The sequence below is a fragment of the Python bivittatus genome, unplaced genomic scaffold (assembly GCF_059951505.1).
Source record: "Python bivittatus isolate LINGU-HERP-01145 unplaced genomic scaffold, Pbiv_v1 ctg000160_np1212, whole genome shotgun sequence".
In the NCBI taxonomy this organism is placed as follows: Eukaryota; Metazoa; Chordata; class Lepidosauria; order Squamata; family Pythonidae; genus Python; species Python bivittatus.
The window spans coordinates 5,374,758-5,392,390 of NW_028277076.1; the positions used below are offsets into that span (position 1 = coordinate 5,374,758).

Below are 17,633 nucleotides of genomic sequence, written 5' to 3' on the forward strand. Positions count from 1 at the left end.
CTCAGAAGGCTGGGAGGAAGATTGTGCCATGAAAGATAGGATCTTCACATCCAACCTGGCTCGTAATGCACCCCAGCCACAAGATTTGTTCTTGTCCTTAGAAAAAGAGCACCAGAAGCACTCTTCCTCCTTTGATTAAATTAAAAAAAAAAAGTTGGGAAAAAGAAAAAGCAGACTGTACTTTCCTCACAGCATTTTTTTCCTCTCCTCCAGATGCAATCATTGATAAGGCTACTAGATGGCACTGCGTGACCATAAATGACTTGTAAGGATTCTTATTTTCCCCCCACCCCCCAATAATCTCTGGTTATTTCTGAAAAGAAATAAAGGTAGAGGGCAGCCTAAGAGAAGGGATGTGATATTTCAAGCTTTATCGTGACGTGGGGTTGTTTGCTGCTAAGTTTAACTGGGGAATGGGGATACTCTAATTGCAATGATACAGTACCGGGAGGAACATCTGGGCACCCATTTCTCAGCTTCTTCTCCCACAGAAATAAAAATCAGGAGGCATCCAGGAGTGTTTATCAAGGAAGAAAGCCTTTGTAAGACGTTTTTAAAATCTACAGAGCGCCCATGTCTCTGTTAATTTCATGCCAACATCACGGAGCTATGGCAAGTGCCCGGAGTGAAAAAACCCCAAGAGCTATTTTTCAAACACGCCAAGGCATAAAGATGTCAGCTCAAACTGTTTACTAATTAACACTTAAAAAGACACAAATTAGATATGCATGGGTAAGAGCAATTATAATCAAGACCGATCTTTTCAGTCATTGGGGAAGGCGGGGATCGAGGGTGGGGGGAGATAGCCCAAACTCTCAACTCAAAGATACGGAGAGAGTAAAAACCCTTCTGAAATCTTGCCAGTTAGCAAATATGTTTCACTTAAAGACCATTACATATGACTACGCTCTAGAGGGTTGGCTGCTAAAAGGGAGAAAAGCAAAGGAAGAAGAGATGGCAGAAACCACACAGCATCCCTGAAGATGTGAATCAAATGAATTCAGATTCTTTTCCTCTCAGTTCTGGCTCTTTCATCTTATCTATCTATCTATCTATCTATCTATCTATCTATCTATCTATCTATCTATCTATCTATCTATCCATCCATCCATCCATCCATCCATCCATCCATCCATCCACCTACCTACCTACCTACCTCTATCTTTCTATCTTTCTACCTTTCTACCTTTCTACCTTTCTATCTTTCTACCTTTCTATCTTTCTATCTTTCTATCTTTCTATCTATCTATCTATCTATCTATCTATCTATCTATCTATCTATCAATCAGATCAGGCTAAGATCCTGTGGGACTTCCAGATCCAGACGGACAGGCAGGTACTGGCCAATCAACCAGACATCGTGGTAGTAGACAAGGACCTGAAGACAGCAGTGGTGATAGTGTCTGTCCAGAAGAGTGCATGGCTAGGAACAGCTAAGACACTGCGCAGAACCCTCAAACTCCCAGGCCTCTGGTAGAGGCCCCGAGATTGAGGAAGACACAGACCACCCATACAGGTGAGAGGGGAATTTATTTATTTATTTATTTATTTATTTATTTATATATATATATATATATATATATATATATATATATATAAAATGATGAAAGAGCCAGAACTGAGATGAGATGAGATGAGATGATATGATATGATATGATATGATATGATATTATATTATATTATATATAATATAATATTATAATGGATGAAAGAGCCAGAATTGACATTACTATACTATACTATACTACATCAATTTACAATTCACATTAAATTGAATATCAGATTATTCAAACTTGCGCTGACCCATGGCCTCCCTGCAATGCAAGTTTGCTTGTAAAAGTGGGGGCAGATGTAGAATGTTGCAGGAGGAGGAGGAGGAGGAGGAGGAGGAGGAGGAGGAGAAGGAGGAGGAGGAAGAGGAGGAGGAGAAGGAGAAGGAGAAGGAGAAGGAGAAGGAGAAGGAGAAGGAGAAGGAGAAGGAGAAGGAGGGAGAGGGGGAGGAGATGATCATAAAGTATCACGATCTGAAAATTGAAGTTGACGGATTATGGCATAAACTGGCAGTGGTGGTGGTCTTAGTGGTTATTGGCACACTGGGTGCCATACCAAAAAACCTTGGATGGCACTTAGAAAATCTGCGCATTGACAACATTTCCATCTGTCAATTACAAAAGGCCACCCTGCTTGGATCTGCACATCTACTACGCCGATATGTTACAACATCCGAGGTTCTTGGGAAGAACTTGATGTGAATGAAGGCCAACACCAGCTGGAGAACTGGCAGCTGTGATTTCATGCTGTTGTGTATATAATAATAATAATTATAATAATAACAGATTAATAGATGGGGAATACATAGGCAATGTTGACTGCAGGGTGGGGGGAGCTCTTCTCCAACTGCAAAAACAGAGTACGGGGAGACCAGAGCACACCAGAAAAACTCACCTCTTTTTCAATTTCAGCCAAAGATTTAATCGTGATGCCCAGGAGGTCAACAGGTTGCATCTAAACAGGGAAAGATAGAAATATGCTATTTAAATCTTAAGGATTTAATTCAGCCTTTCCCTATTTGGGATCTTCAGCTGGACTAAAGCTCCCATCTCCTCCCCCCTCAAGTCAGCAAGATTATGGGAACTGTAGTCCAATACCAGGAGGCAGTAGGGCACCGAATGACAAAGAGATCTGCTTGGGAATAGGACTAGGGCTTCAGCGAGAAACAGGAGAGGAGGCAGGTGAGGGAAGCAAAGGTCACCATCATCTCATGCTAAGTTGGAACAAGGAGAGGCATCTGGGCAACACCTCAGTTTGCGAAGTGAGGAAAGCCACGTGAACATCTGGGGTTCTACTGAACAAGGAGGGAAACAACTACTTCCCCCCCCCCAAGGATCTAGAGAATCAGCTGATATTAAATAAGACAAGAAGGACTGCTTAACTCAAACTTTGGTGCACTTATGATCCCTTGGGGTGGATTAAGAGAACGTCTCCTTTGAGCTGAAGGAGTTGGAGATGGCCCCCTGGGCCTCTCCATGGAGATTTCGGGGCAGCGATACAGAAGTGATTTGCCACTGCTTTCTTCCCGGATATGTTTTCAACTTCCCAATCTAGCCTACACCCTTTTCTGGAAATACCTCATCCAAGCATTAATCAGGCCTGCACTTGCTTAGCTTTCTGGTCCCGACAAGGCCAATCATGTACTTTCACCCACCAGTGGAAGAATCCCTAACCCTAATTCTAACCCTGGCCATAGTCAAAGAGCCACAGAAGAAGCACAACTCTGCCCGCTACCAACCGTTATTATCTAATCCTGATTCCCCCTACAAGGCAGGTGCCTTCTAACTGTTGGGATGGTGGCTCCCACCCTGGCTGAAAATGAACCCATTGGAAGGTGGTGACCAAATGGAGGAAAAGCTAATATAAACTAAGTTCCCCCATCCTGGAAACTCCTAGCAAGCACAAAATGGACCTGTATGTAAACAAGGCTATGGATGAACTCAATGACTGTTCAGATGGATGCTTTAAGAAAGGCCCTCTGCTACAATAACAAAAGTTCTTTGGGGCAGTCACATTTTGGGACGGTTCTATTATTTTCTTAAAATAATCCAACAAGAAGATGGGATAAAACAAAAGGAAAGAAACAAAAATGAATGCCCCTCCTACTCATACATTATTTTTGGAAATTAGATGCCACAACCATCTATGGCCAATCTTCTTTGCCACTAGAAAGGTCATGCGCATTAAGATGGAAAGCTTCTACCAATTTATCTCTCCTCTGTGAGCATGCTTCTTCTTTGTCAAGTTCCTCCTAGGGTTTTTAAAATAGTTTTAAATGGTTTCAGTGTCTGATTTCTAGATGCAATAAACCCTACTGAGATCTCTGGTAGTTTATTAATGTTTACGCAGGTTCATTTTCATCAAGAGTGTACAAATCTTTGGGGGCTGAGGGCCATTTCTGGCTTTTAAGAAGCTGGACTTGCCAAAGCAGATGGGGCTAGAAGACTAAAAGGGGGCAAGAGAAAAACTCAACGGGATCAGTTTTCAGAGCAAGGCAAGATCACAACGGGCAGGTAACAGAGTGATCCCCCATCGTTCATAACATTCTTCTTCTGCCATGATCAACTGTACAACTTTTGAAGGGTTTTCTGTTGAGGCTTCAGGAGACCTGTGTGACGCCCTACAGCTCAAATTGCATGTTCTTGCATTGCAACGACTGAACCCTGGGCAAATTGAGGCATTCTGGGCTGCCCCCTCCCCTAATCTGTAAAGTATATTGTTGCACACAATAATAATGTTACTCTTAAGCTGGTGGAGAAAGTAGGAATTCCAGGAAAGGGGGTTTGCTTCCAGCATTCTCTTCTTCTGCCTGGATTCCAACAGAGGTCCATCTGCTGTCTCCTCTGGCCATAGCGAATTCTGCATTTCCAAGAGTAGAACTGGTAAATAGAGCTGGGGAGGCTTCTCTCTTCCTAGCAGCTGGTAGCCAGCCAGTGTTGCCACAGCAACGGAGGAGAGTTGGGTCAGCTCAAGTTCCTTTGCGCTGGGCGCATGGGACGGACAACATTTTTCAAGAGCTAAGCAGCTCCCAGGAGCAGAGGCAAAGGCGATACAGACTGAGGTGCCCTGAGCTGCAGGGAGGCATGCAAAAGGCAGAGGACACCGAATTGAAGTGATTTTGAAGCTAGGAAACTATTATACCCCATCCGCTTTGCCCCCCAAACTCTTCCTGATATCTGGAACCTTTGTATTATACAGAACAAGGAGTCAGCCCCAGCTTTCTCATGGACGATGGGGTGGATGAAGATGGTATGGAGATTAAAAAGTGGCAGCTGGGGCAAGTCGAACCGACCCATCCAAGACGTTCCACTTAACGGCTTTCCCAAATTACAAGGCGAAATGTTCTGGAGAGCTTCTGGAGGGCAAGGAAGCAGGGGCTTGGTGCAATGGATCAGATCATGATTGTGACAATGGACTTTGGAGTATTTGAACTGTGATGTTCCTCAATGGTGAACTGCCAGGAGTCTAGTTGTAATTCCAGAGGTCTACTACATAGATAAATGAATAAATAGAGAAAACTCACCCCTTCAGAAGCACAGGCAAACTTCTCTGAGATCATAAAAGGAACACCTTCCATCGCTACAAAGAAATCACAAAGAATGAAGGCTGGGACAATGTGGTGGCTTCTCATCTCTTCAGTCCCCAAAGAGAACCATCATGATACAAACCACGAACATGTCTTCTTCTCCACACACCGGGGCAAAAATCTACTCTTGTCACACCTCATTTTTTGGCCCTCCCTACAGCGCCCAATTTCCATTTCCTCTCATTTGAAAAGTGATAGCAAAGGACAGCTACATGGATGCCTAAAACAGGTTTAGTTTGGTCAAAAAGCAGGCATGTTAATATTCAATTTGTGTTTTAATCAATTTTCTTTTTTGGACTTTGGATTGGTCTTTGAGCAGGTTTTTTCATAAGCTGTGTATTCTTTTCATCTATAAAAGAATCAGCGTCTATAAATCAAGTACAATTTTATTAATATACAATTTTACTTTGTACTCCTATGCTTGTAACATTGCTTATAGGTCTCATCCCCTGTCATCTCTTATTTCTCACAGACAAAGTTAAGATTTTACTTATACACACTTACATATTCACAAACTCATCCACGATGTATTTACTCAACAGGGAGAATTCTAGTATTTTACTCTTAAGGTATTTTTGTTAATTAATGTAATTATTTCGCTTTTATTTTACTTTAAAAACCCTGCTATCTATACTTATTGTACTGCAGCCAATGTCATATGCATTCCTGTTGATGTCTTAAGATATATTTCAGACTTTAAGGTGCTTTATTGCTCTTTCTAGATAATGTCTATTCTTCCTGGTGTCACAGCTTCCTATGCTGTTTTTCATTCTTTTATGATGTCGACTTTTTAATTTGCTGGCCAGTGACTGGAATAAAGATGATGATGATGATACTACTACTACTAATAAATAAAACATCAACTTTTCCCACTCCCCCCCTACAAAATCTGGGCCCACCCACTACACACCATGGCCTTCCAGCCTCTAAATCCATTAAACTTGTACTTCCTATCACTAAAAGCAACTGATCAGAAAAGAAGTCTCAGAACCCCCATAAATTATCACGCGAAGGTGCAATGCACAAGTGCTGTGAAAAAGACAAAGCAGGCATCCAAAAAAGACAGAAAAGAGAAGACTATAAAGTCTTGAAAGAAAGACACAACCTATGCTTGAATGCTGCGTATAATTCTGGCTTCCCAGGAATGGGAAACGGTGCCGAGACGAGCAACTCCAAGGATCAACGAGCTGCATCAAACTTCTTCAATTACGCAGGGCACCTAAGGAGAACCCCGATTCTTGGCTGATGAAGCTGGTGCAAAGTTCTGAAACAGGAGAGGCCAGCTTGCGGGCTGCACCTGATCTCTAGATCTGTTGTTACATCTCCCAGAATGCCCTGGTGTTACATTGACGACAAAGCAGTAGGATTTCCAGGGGGGAAAATGGGAACGAATAAGCTAACTCACAGGGTTGTTGTTGTGGGGAAAACAGAGGCAGGAGTATTAAGTATCTTCACTGCCTTGAGTTATATATATATATAAAAGGTGGGGGGATGATGACGATGATGATGATGATAGATTTAGAGACATCGAAAGGAGAAGAGAATAAGGCTTTCCCCTATACAAAACAAAGACTTTTCAGCAAAAATAACCCCATCACATCATGGCATCATCATTCTCCCCCACCCACCCATCCACCCAAAAAAGGAAATTGAATTTTTCTTTCTTCATCTAAGCTGAGGAGTAAGCTCTAACACGGCGAATGTTTTGAAAGCCTACCTAGAAACATTGTTTTTAAAAAATACACTTGCATGAAACCAACAAGGAAATGCGTGTAATTTACGTGGAGAACGGTCGCTTTCTTGCCAAACGAAAACAGTGGGCGTTCTTCAAGCACAACCAAGTTCCCAAGCAGATGGAAAGGACAAAGAAGCAGGAAGTGAGCAAAATCAGATCATAGACAGCCTAAAAAACGCTCTTCCTCCCCAGTGAGCAACCACCCTTAATGACTTTCATTTATTCTGCATGGATGATGGACTTCCGTGTAAGCCGAGATTCTCTTAAAAGGACATTTTATTAACTTGTTGGGTTAGAATTTAAGTCCCCCCAATCCCTAGGAAATTGGATTTACAGCTTTGCGGTCTTCTGTCTCTGGCAGGGCAAAAAGACGGATGCACCAACTCCAAAAGCATTTGTTAATTTGGCGGGACAGTAATTCTTGATCCATAGAAAGGGCGGGACAACTGTAAATTGGAGCCTGAGTCAACATCAGGCCCTTCGTGCCCGAATTAACCCGTTTTCCAGGTTCACACAATCCACTAAGCCATAAAGTAATGAACTAGGTTGTGAATCATGTGTAGGTACACCCACTAAATCTTTATATGACTTTTTCTCCTTGTGTCTCAGCCTTGTCTACCCAATGGGGCTCTAAGGAAGATCAAATGGAGAAAAGGACTATGTCATGAAGCCCTCAGCTCCTGCGAAGAACGGCTTGATCCTCAAAAATGGGGAGCCACCAAGGGTGGGAAAAATGCACAGCAGCTGAAAAGGGAACAATCTGTCCAAATGCCTCAGAGCTGCCATGTGGGCTCCTCCACGCAAACGAGCTTCCACAGAGCTATAATTAAGCAGACCTGTAATTAAGGAGATGCCCTTTTCTCAGAATGATTGCACTTAAAAAATGGCAGAACTGCACAATGGAGTCTGTTATTAATGCCACGCTGCCAACGAGACGTGAACACACGGGCAGCAAGATTCGGCCCCGTCAAGGGCTGTCATCACGAGATTATTTATAAAACCAGTTTGTGGGGGAGCATCTGAGCAGGTGGGCAGGAGAAAGGAAGATCAGACAGCGGAGAATGGACAGATTCAATGGAAAAGAGAGAGAGGCGCCCTCAGCATAAGCAGCAGGTCAAGACAAGCCATAATCTGTAACGGTGTGTGGGAAAGACCTTGGGAGACTGGGCCAAGAGACACTGCCAAGGAAATGGTGAGATAAGAGACAGCATAGCCTGCAGCTGGATAATGGGTGGGGTAAGAGGCTCAGAAGAGACCCTCCCTAGTTTCTCAGGCTGTAAAGAAGATGGAGTAGGGTGGACAGTTGTACTTTGAGACTTACTAGGTAGACCAGACAGGAAACACGACTAGAGGGGTTAATTCTATTTTATTGTAAAGCTACATTAACAGAATATCCCCATAAGCCAACCTTGGTCCCTAGAGGATCAGACCCAAAATGGGCCAAACACACCAACTAGAAAGACTGGCGTCAAAATCAACACCAACCAACTTTGTGGCCAGGTAGAAGATACATTGTTAAGGTCAGCCAGATAGTCAGAAACAGGGTGTCTCTGGAAAACGGCTGGTATTGATACTCCAGATGTTGCTAGATGATGACACCCAGCATTCCTCATCCTTGATCATAATTGCTGGGGCTGCTGGGAACTGTAGTTCAGCAAATTTTGTCCCCTACTTCTCTACTGGAGAAAACAGAGCCATGGCACTGAGCTGTCTTGCAGTACCACTCAGGACCATGGTGATACACCTGGACCTTTGGTTCTGGCTTTCATGTTTTAGGCCTGGTTCACAGGACCTACTAAGGAATTAGGACCATACAAAGCTGCAAAGGGTCCTTTGTTCCAACACAAGTTTTCTGCTTAATGAAGCAACATACCTCCCTGCTTCCAAAGCTGAAGATATGAAGTTGCTTTGCTCTCCTCCAGCTTCTGCCCACATACAGAAATCTCTTCAATTATTAGAACTACAGGACCAAACCTGACACAAATGCTCACAAATCCTCTGCCATGTTTAACAATGTTTACAGAATGCACCACAATTAGCTTGCATGGCATATCCAGCTAAAAACCATGGATGAGAAGCCACAATTGCTGATTTATAATGCACTCAGCCATAACATGATTCATTTAATTTAGGTTCAGCATGTTGTGTGAAGACCTAGCTCTCAGGAGAAGGGTCTAATGCTGGGAAAGGTGGAAGGAAAGAGAAGAGGATGACCAGCAGCAAGGTGGATGGACTCAGTCACAGTGGCAATGGGTGCACCATTGGAAGACCTGAAGGACCAGGTTGGGGACAGATCATCATGGAGAAAATCCATCTATGTGCTTGCTAAGAGTCAACAACGATTTGACAGTACCTAATCAATCAATCAATCAATCAATCAATCATGTTTTGTGAACCCAGCTTTAACCTTCCCTTGTCCATCTTTCTCTGCAAAACAGCACAGGTGATGAACATAACCTTCTTCCTTGCGTCCCAGATCCCCTGCATTAAACTCCAACAATGGAAGTGGCTTTCCAGCTTTCTCCAAGCAGTTCTATCTGCAGCAAATGCTATAGAATAGGGTCCTAAATTTAACCACACCGATGAATTCTCATCAGAGGTGTTGGCTAAATAGAAATGAGTTGCAAGAGGACCGAGAATCTGAAATGGAGCAGAAAAACATTCTCCCAGAATAATAACTACTTGTTTCCTTTAACGAACAAAACAATGGGCGTCAGAAACAAGTGGAAATCTAAGTACTAATTGCCGTTATTCTCTCTTTCCACAAAGCATCTCCTGGTGCTTATGGAAACATGCCCTATTGTTCTTTCTGACTCATTGAAATATCAGGTGGTGTCTTCCAATCAATGCCAATAATAGAAAGAAAGAACCTTCTACTGCAAAGAGCATGACGTGCCCAAGACGAGTCCTCCAACTGAACAAATGAACAGAGACAGAGAGACTTTAAATATGGCTGTCAAGAAGCATTAGGGTTCCTGCTACACAGTTGCTGGCAGCTTTCAGGGGGCTGAAAAATGCGTCTCCTGAGCCTCTGGGTGAAATTCTCACCTTGGTGCCTCATCCTGATCAACAGGTCTGGTGCCTTTGAAAAGAAAAGCATTCCTCCTTTAGGCAATCTTGGCTGACCATCACTCATGCTGCTAATCAAAGCCAGAATTGTCCTTTTTTTGGGGGGGGAGAAATCAAAGAGGGGTTTTATCCCCAACCCCCCAAAAGTTCCTCTAAAAGGGCCTTGTCCCCTCCAGTCACTAACAAGCCCCTTGCAGGCTCAAAGATGGACACACAGATCTTAGCTGCTTTAAATCCATTTTTCATCTAGCATCCCTCACTCCAGAATGGCTGAATCACAATTCCCATAATTGACAGTGAACCCAACAATTAAGCTAAATTCTGATGCCAGATCATAACTTGGGGCCAGTGTGCCAAATCTCATTCTCTCCCACCCTGTTTTTTAATTTTAAAAAAAGCATCCTTAGTCAAGAACTCTCAAGGCCAAGACCTGGAGAATCTGGCCAAGCCATTATTTAGGCAAATAATTAATTACTCCTGTTCCCATCAAGTGGTTTGTCACGACATATTAATGACTTGACAGACTTCCCATGAACTGGCAAACACTGAAACATCCCTGCGCGTCTTTATCGTCATTTAATTTAAAAACGATCCTGTGTGAAATTATCTCGTCGTGACGGATGGAAGCATGAAGAAGAGAGACTCAGCAAAGCTGCTTTTGGATCATTGCTTTATTAATGGGAATGTCAGGGAAATGAAAAATGCCGGTGTTGCTATGGTTAAGCTTCTGGCAGGGCCACATCGGCGCTCAGAGGCAACACATTCCAGGCAGACTTTAGGGCAATGTTAGGGAGAAGTGTACAGATCAGCCAGGGAACCAAGGAAGGGGTTTATCTTCCTGTCCTCAAGGATGGGAAACGAATGTCTTTTTTGTGGCTCCCCTTGTTCTTGGAGCCCAGGTCTCCAAATCCAGAGGGGCAAGATATCCTGCCAATTTTTAAAAGAAAAAGAGGGTCAAACAGGACCACATAACCCATGGGAAGAGCTGCCTCTGAAGGCGGAAATTCCCCACCACCCAACTGACAAGTGGAGACCACACGATCTGCTTGAGCCAAGTTTATTAAAGTGTGCAGGGGACAGACCATGAGGTTCTGCCCCCTTAAAGAGGGTATAAACAACCTTTACATAGGAGTATAATAAATGCTGACAATTCATGACATTGATATGTCAATCATCTTAATTTCTGATGGCATGTGTTAGCTTTAGAAATACAATGAGAATGCATAGTTAGCAAAGCGGATGTCTACAAGGGTCAGTTTTTGTGGTTAGTTTAGTTACTTTATTTCCCCATCTAAAGACATAAGTGCTGTGTTGAAATAACTGTGAGCTAGCGTCTGTCAATGTCTGAGCAAGCTAATAGAGAGGCTAATTTGAGTTCAGGAGCCTTGGAAGGTTGCAGGTCTTGGTTCAGATCTTGGTTTTACTCCTTCACATTACCCCACTTGCCGGCTCAGACAACACAAGGAGACCCTCAATGTTCCTCTAAGTGACTATTTCTTCTGATCCAACGGGCTGCTTCTCCCTCCTGTCTTACAACAAATTCAGCAGTTGAGAAGCAAGCTACTGGGAAATGAGAAAGACGACCTCCACCACCTTCAAGGAAGCCACTGAAATCCCAAAAGATCCCTGAAGGTAGACAGGTCCAAGGAGCCATCTGGTCCAGCCTTCTACGTCTGCTGCAGTGACCAACCAGACATATCCATGAATCACATATTGGTGGACAGGAAGACTGCCAATCTGCAGGATTGTTCCTGAGCAGCTGGTATTTAAGGAATGCCATGTAGGATTCTAGAGGTAATACCCTACTAGTAGCCACTGACAGCCAGATCTTTCAAGACTCTATCCCTTTTTGAAACCATTGAAAGTGGTGGCCATTCCCATCTCTGATGGCAGCAAAATTAAGTTTAACTAAGCCCCAAGTTTGCAGAAACAAAAATACCTTAAAAACAATTACTCTCCAAATGCACTGGACTCCAGGCTCCACAATCCTCAGCCATACTGGCCATGGATTATGGAAGTTGCACTCCAACAGGTCTGGAGGAACATGTGAGGGAAGGTTGATCTATTCCCTTTCCTCCTTATGGTATCCTTCTGTCTCTTTCTCTCTTTGCCGTAAACTATCATTATTTTAGTAGGAATTTGGGATGACTAAACGTAATGACTTGGTGGTGGGAAAGTAAAAGTGTAGCAAAAGCAAACGGCAAAGATTTAATTCCCAAGCCTGGGAGAGCTCTTTGATGGATCATCGGAAGACATGGCAAAGATATACTGCAGTTTATTTTGTGACTGGGCCCTTGCCATCTGTTGTGTACCCACAGAGCCTGCCTTGGCAGTCTGCTCCAACCAGATTAGCCAAAGTCAACCTGGCCCTGGGAATCTTCAAATCCAGATGGTCATTCTTCACGCAGCCCGGGTGAGTCCTTATGTAGATAAACACACACAGACAAACCACCAGGAGAAGCTGAAGGAGAGGAACATGTGGCTATCTCAGGAGAGAGCAAATGAGTGAAAGGTGTGGAAGGGGGCAGACGGTTGTAATGAAGAAACACTCACACAGCCCAGTGCGACAAGTAAGAGATCAACCAGAAGAACAGCAGGAGCACCTTCTTATCCCTGGATGTCTCTTTGCCACAAACCAAATTAGGACTTTGTAGAACCTCTAAAACAGAGTTGTGCCACCCATTGACCAAACGCAGCCTCCGTTTTGTGGCTTCTAACCCTCCTTTGAAACCTTATCGTTCCATAATTTTAGGGGTAAAACTAAGTCACCATCACCCAGTTCTTTCTTTTAAAATCTTCCTAGCCTAAAATCACCCAAGCTCTAACCAGCTTGCTTTAGTTTGATTTAAAATGCCTTTTTCAGCCACCTTAAGGGGAAAGAAGTCCTTCTGAATGGGGTAGATGAATATTTATTTTTAAATAGGGAAGAAAAGAAAAGAGAAAACCAGGGAAGGAAAGCACTGAGAATCACTGGGACAGCAATGTATTTTCCATGAGGTATGTTTTATTTGCCCATGCAAATTCCTCCAAAACAAGATGCCCCCATCAACGTAATTGCTAATTAGCTAATAATAGCCAGCAATTTCCATATAGATCAAATGCCCAACTCTTGTAGCTATTAGGGAAATAGCACTTTATAATTAAGAGCCTCCTCATTTTCCAGATGCCAATTAACTATGTAATTATTAGCCCCTTCTTTTGCTAGTGCAAAATTAAGGGCTATTCACCCTCTTTACTAAAAGGGAAAGGAGGTTGGCTCATGGTTCGGTGTTTGGTTTGGTTTCTGAAACTCTGCTTACCGAGAAACAGTTGCAATAACAGGGCTCTTGAATTGCTTCTGTTCCAAATGAATGCATACATCCAAAGCAATTTAGTCTTGATTAATTGAAGATCTCAGAGATAACATAATAGAGCAGCACCCCACTTTTCAACATCAAATTATTATTTTTTTTTAAAACCCCTGCCCTTCTACTGAAGAGCGTAGGGTGGTGAATCTCGCCCACCCAGCCTGCTTATTTTCCTCTCCCCTGAAAAGATGGTTAGGTTTAAGGGGATTTACTCCAGACTACAAGAACCATGATGTCTTGGTTCCACAAGCCCCAGCCTGGTGCTCCTGACTACAATTCCCACTAGTCCCAGACAGGATGATAAGCAACCGGGATGATGGGAGTTGCAGTCGAAAGCTACTGGAAGGCTAGAGAAGGCTGTGCTGATGTCAGGAGACACACTTGGCAATGCATTCCCATTTCAAACAGCTGCTATCCCACCTTCTCTGCTCAATTCTATAGGGATTACTCACGTGTCAAATGAGGCAGACTCACCCATCACATTCCCAAGGTCCTGGCATAGCTTTTCTGCCTGGCCTTTCTCAGGTATCCAGTGACTGCATTCACACAACACAGCTGAACCCTAATCCAGCTTTGTGTGTTGCGTTAATGTAGCTGCAATGTCTCTAACTTGATCTCGTTACACGTGTTGTGTGAATGAAAGTGGACAGAGTTTATGAAAAAGGCATTTTACTCTGCCTGCTTTCTGCCTTTGACCACACACTCTATGCCTTTAGGAGACATCCTATAAGAGCCTCCACCTATTAAGACTGTGGGTCTGGGGGCAGGGGGGCGGGGGGCTTGGGAGCTCTCCAAGGTACGAGAGGCTTCTAGACTCCATGCACAGAGATACCACAGTTGTATCTGTACACAAATCCTCTCTTTCAACCCACAGACTCTCCTTTGTGTCTGTTGGCAGCACATGGCCCAGGAAAGCTACATCTGTTATATAGCAGCCTCTTTATAAAATCTCCTGGGTGGCACATAGAAGATTGGGAGGCTGTCCCTTCCCTCCCTGTTTTCTGTTTTTTTATTATCCCCCCCCCTTTTCTGCCCCTTCTTCCATTATACTGTATGGTCACAACAGAGACCATAGATGTGCAAATGACTAGCCAAGGTTTCTAGAAAAGCTGAATTTCTGTAGTTTGCTGGGGAGTGAAGCTTGTTTAGCCCCGACGTCTAACCTCCTTCAGGTTAGTGAAACAGGCAATTTGTGCAAGTGGGAAGGTTTTCTGAACATGCATGTTAAGCGTATTGTATGAACGGGACCTATGGGGTGAATGCCTTGCTCTGCCTGAAAGCTCTCCAAGATACTGAAAAATACTCAGGTGCTAAAACAGTCTTATGGATCCAACTTCCCGCTCTCTCTGGATGCTTTCTAAAGGGCTGTTATTCTAACACATCAATTCCTCTACTATTTGCTGTTCCTGGCTGCTTGTCACCCTGGGTCAGCTTCCCAGGCCTTGTCCATCACTCTGCTTACTCCTGGCCCAACTAGGATTAAGCAGACCATCGTTCTTTTGAGAGAAATAAACACAGAAGGCACCATCACCCAATGGCAGCAACTATCAGATGGTCTTCAAAAAACATCACCTGAACTGAGAGCCATCTGCATTATTAGGGGCTGTACTTTTATTGTGCTGGTAATGATAGCAGATTTCAGCTGGCATCCTTGCCCGCTGACTAATGGGGGCTACCTGTGCAGGAACAGAAGGCCAGACAAGGAGGTAAGGTCCTCCTGGCAGGAATCAAGTCAGGCCATGATGCATTCATCATCCACTAAACCAATCCGTGGGCTCCACATCCCCATTTGTCATTAATTATACTAATCAGCAAATCATTACTCTCCCAATGACAACGCAGCACTTATTAGCTAGTTACTGGTGGATGGGGTGGGGGAGAGAAGACTGGAAGAGGAGGGGTCCTTCATCCCCCTCTCCCCAAACACACAGATGAAACATGAGCCCACAGGGAAGGGATGTCCAATTACTAAAGAAAAAACTCTGCTATTGTTTACTACTAATAAGCCAACTATAGGTTTCAAAAAGTCTTCAAAACCAAAGGATGTGAAATGAAAGATTCAACCGCAACTAAGAACTTTGCTTTAAAGGGGGGGGGGACAATGACCAAACTAAAACAGGTTCATTCAATAAGACTGGAATCTTATGTATTTTTTCTTGCAACATGTAGTTCCAAAAACGACACAGTAGAATCTTCTAATAGAGTTCTAAATTCAAATCTGCCCTCCACCATGATCATTACTGGATGACCTTGGGCCAACTACTCTTCTTCAGAAAAGGCTTCTCCAGGAAAGTGGGAGCTGTATCAGGTGGACCCTTTCCACACAAACTATCTTGCCAGGTCAACCTAGTTTCCTAAGGAACTCTTTAAAAAGGTTGCTAAATATTGACCAATCGTGATGACTGTAAGGAAACTTTGAGTATGAATTTATTTCCATGTTATAAGGCAATCTGTCATATATTTTACCCATTTTACTATGTTCGTTTTATATTTTGTGGTTTGTCATATTTGATCTATGACTAAAATAAAGAAATGGATCTGATCTAATACCCACTGCATGAATACAACAGGTCGGTCTTATAGAAGTAGGTCCAACGCAAACATTTTCAGGACCACGGACAACTACAAAGGACAGACAAATTGCTCCAACTATTAGCAGAGCTCAATTGAAGTCATAAAATCCTGAGCAACTTTCTTGAACCTGGCATTCATTGGATGTTGGACCTCAAGACCCATTATCCTGGGATAGGTGGAAGGAGAGGCCCAACACAAATAGCAGAAACCATGATAGAGAACGTTGAACCCTTGCAAATTTCTGAAATGGGAAGGCAAGATGAATGTCCTCTTTCAGACAATGGGTTGAAGTCCGAGCTACTCCTGTTTTTAGAATATTAGAGATTCAAAGAAATCAACCTGCCATGTTTGTTAGGGAGTTGCTGTAAGCATGATTCAATCAGAATCCATCCCATTGTTGGGGATCTGAATCAGTGTTACATGAAAAACAGAAATTACGGGAATAGCAAAGGTGGTGGGACAGGGCTTGGTAATATAAACCACATGCTTTATTCATAGGAAGACTCCAGCTGAAACTATGGTATCTCTGAGTGTCAAGTAAGGGGAAAGACACTTTGTCACGAGAGCAAGGGTGATGTCTAGTCTTAAGCAGGCAATATTTGGCAAGGTCCTCTAGAAGATCAGTTTGTAACTAGGTCACATTTCCCACATGCAATTTCATGTGCTTATGCCACTGTTAAGAGTCTTCATCCCTTCCCGTCTTTAGTCCTGAAGTTTTATCTCTTTCCAATTCAATTAGTATTGGAAAGCGGAAGATATATTCAAGTGGCAGAGAGAACCTTTAGAGCATCTGCTGAAATATTCCACCGTGTATCATTACAGCACTGACAATAGGCTGCTCCACAGCTTGATTTGCAAAGTTATCCTGACACTGACAAAGATGGTGAGTCAGAACCACCACTCCAAGCTTGGCTTCAAAGTAATTTTTCTATAGGCTGCAAATCGTTAAATGCATGGACAAATATACAGATGACTAGAAGAGCAACGCAGGATAAAGTGATTACAGTCAAGAGTTAGGAATGCAGCCTGAACCAGCTGAACATTTCGCCAATATCCTCATCTCTCCTATCTCTGATCCACATAACAAGGATTTAATACTATGCCTCCAAGGTTAGAGAATGATTAGATCCCAGATCCTTTTATTAGCTTTCAAGCGGTCTAATCAGACGCATCTGGGCAACGTGGCACTTGACTCTGCCAAATTAAAAAGAAAAAAGAAAAAAGCTTTGGAAAAGCAAACGATAACAATCCAATTGTAACTTGTTCGCTCAAAAATACAGTAGATTCAACCAGATTCATGAGATAAATCCAGCAAGGATAGACGTGCCTTTTCATCAGTACGTTGAATGCATATTCAAGCCATTTCTCCTGGGACGGGCACCGACTTCACCAAAAGATTTTGGATAGGTCCGGCAACTAGCCCCAAGCCTATTCAAAAATGCCTTTTCAGTGATGAAAACAGAGCAACCAGCTATCCACTGAACAGGAACCTAGCAGAAGGACCGTACCTGTCAAGAGCCTGAACCACTGATCTAAAAACATAAAGCTGCATTAAAACACAACTTCACGCCTCTCTCCAGTCATGAAAAGCAAATCCTTCTTGACAAGAGGGAATTTACCACAAGCAGCTTTGTTTTCATTTGCTCCACGAGCAGTATCAACCCAAGATGTGTGAACATTTCCTCTGCGTTTTTAACTCAGTGTACAAATTAGGCACCCTATATTTTTCAGCAGTTGCAGAATCCTTCCATTCCCAGGTTTTTTTTTTCCC

The 17,633-nt window shown here is 43.2% G+C and overlaps 1 protein-coding gene across 5 annotated transcripts in view; it reads right to left on the reverse strand.

The window, feature by feature from the left end:
• The window catches only part of MVB12B (multivesicular body subunit 12B), a 61,359-nt gene that overhangs the window by 8,517 nt on the left and 35,209 nt on the right, over positions 1 to 17,633 (reverse strand). For 4 of the 5 annotated variants that reach the window (XR_015797296.1, XM_088147008.1, XM_007439308.4 and 1 more), the window contains exons 8-9: positions 5,075 to 5,130; positions 2,446 to 2,505 (exon numbers count right to left, since the gene is read on the reverse strand). Coding sequence is in view for 4 of the 5 variants with exons in the window: in XM_088147008.1 (XP_088003134.1) it covers positions 2,446 to 2,505; positions 5,075 to 5,130 (116 nt within the window). In the remaining variant the exon portion in view is untranslated. The other variant, XM_088147010.1, reaches the window with a different exon arrangement.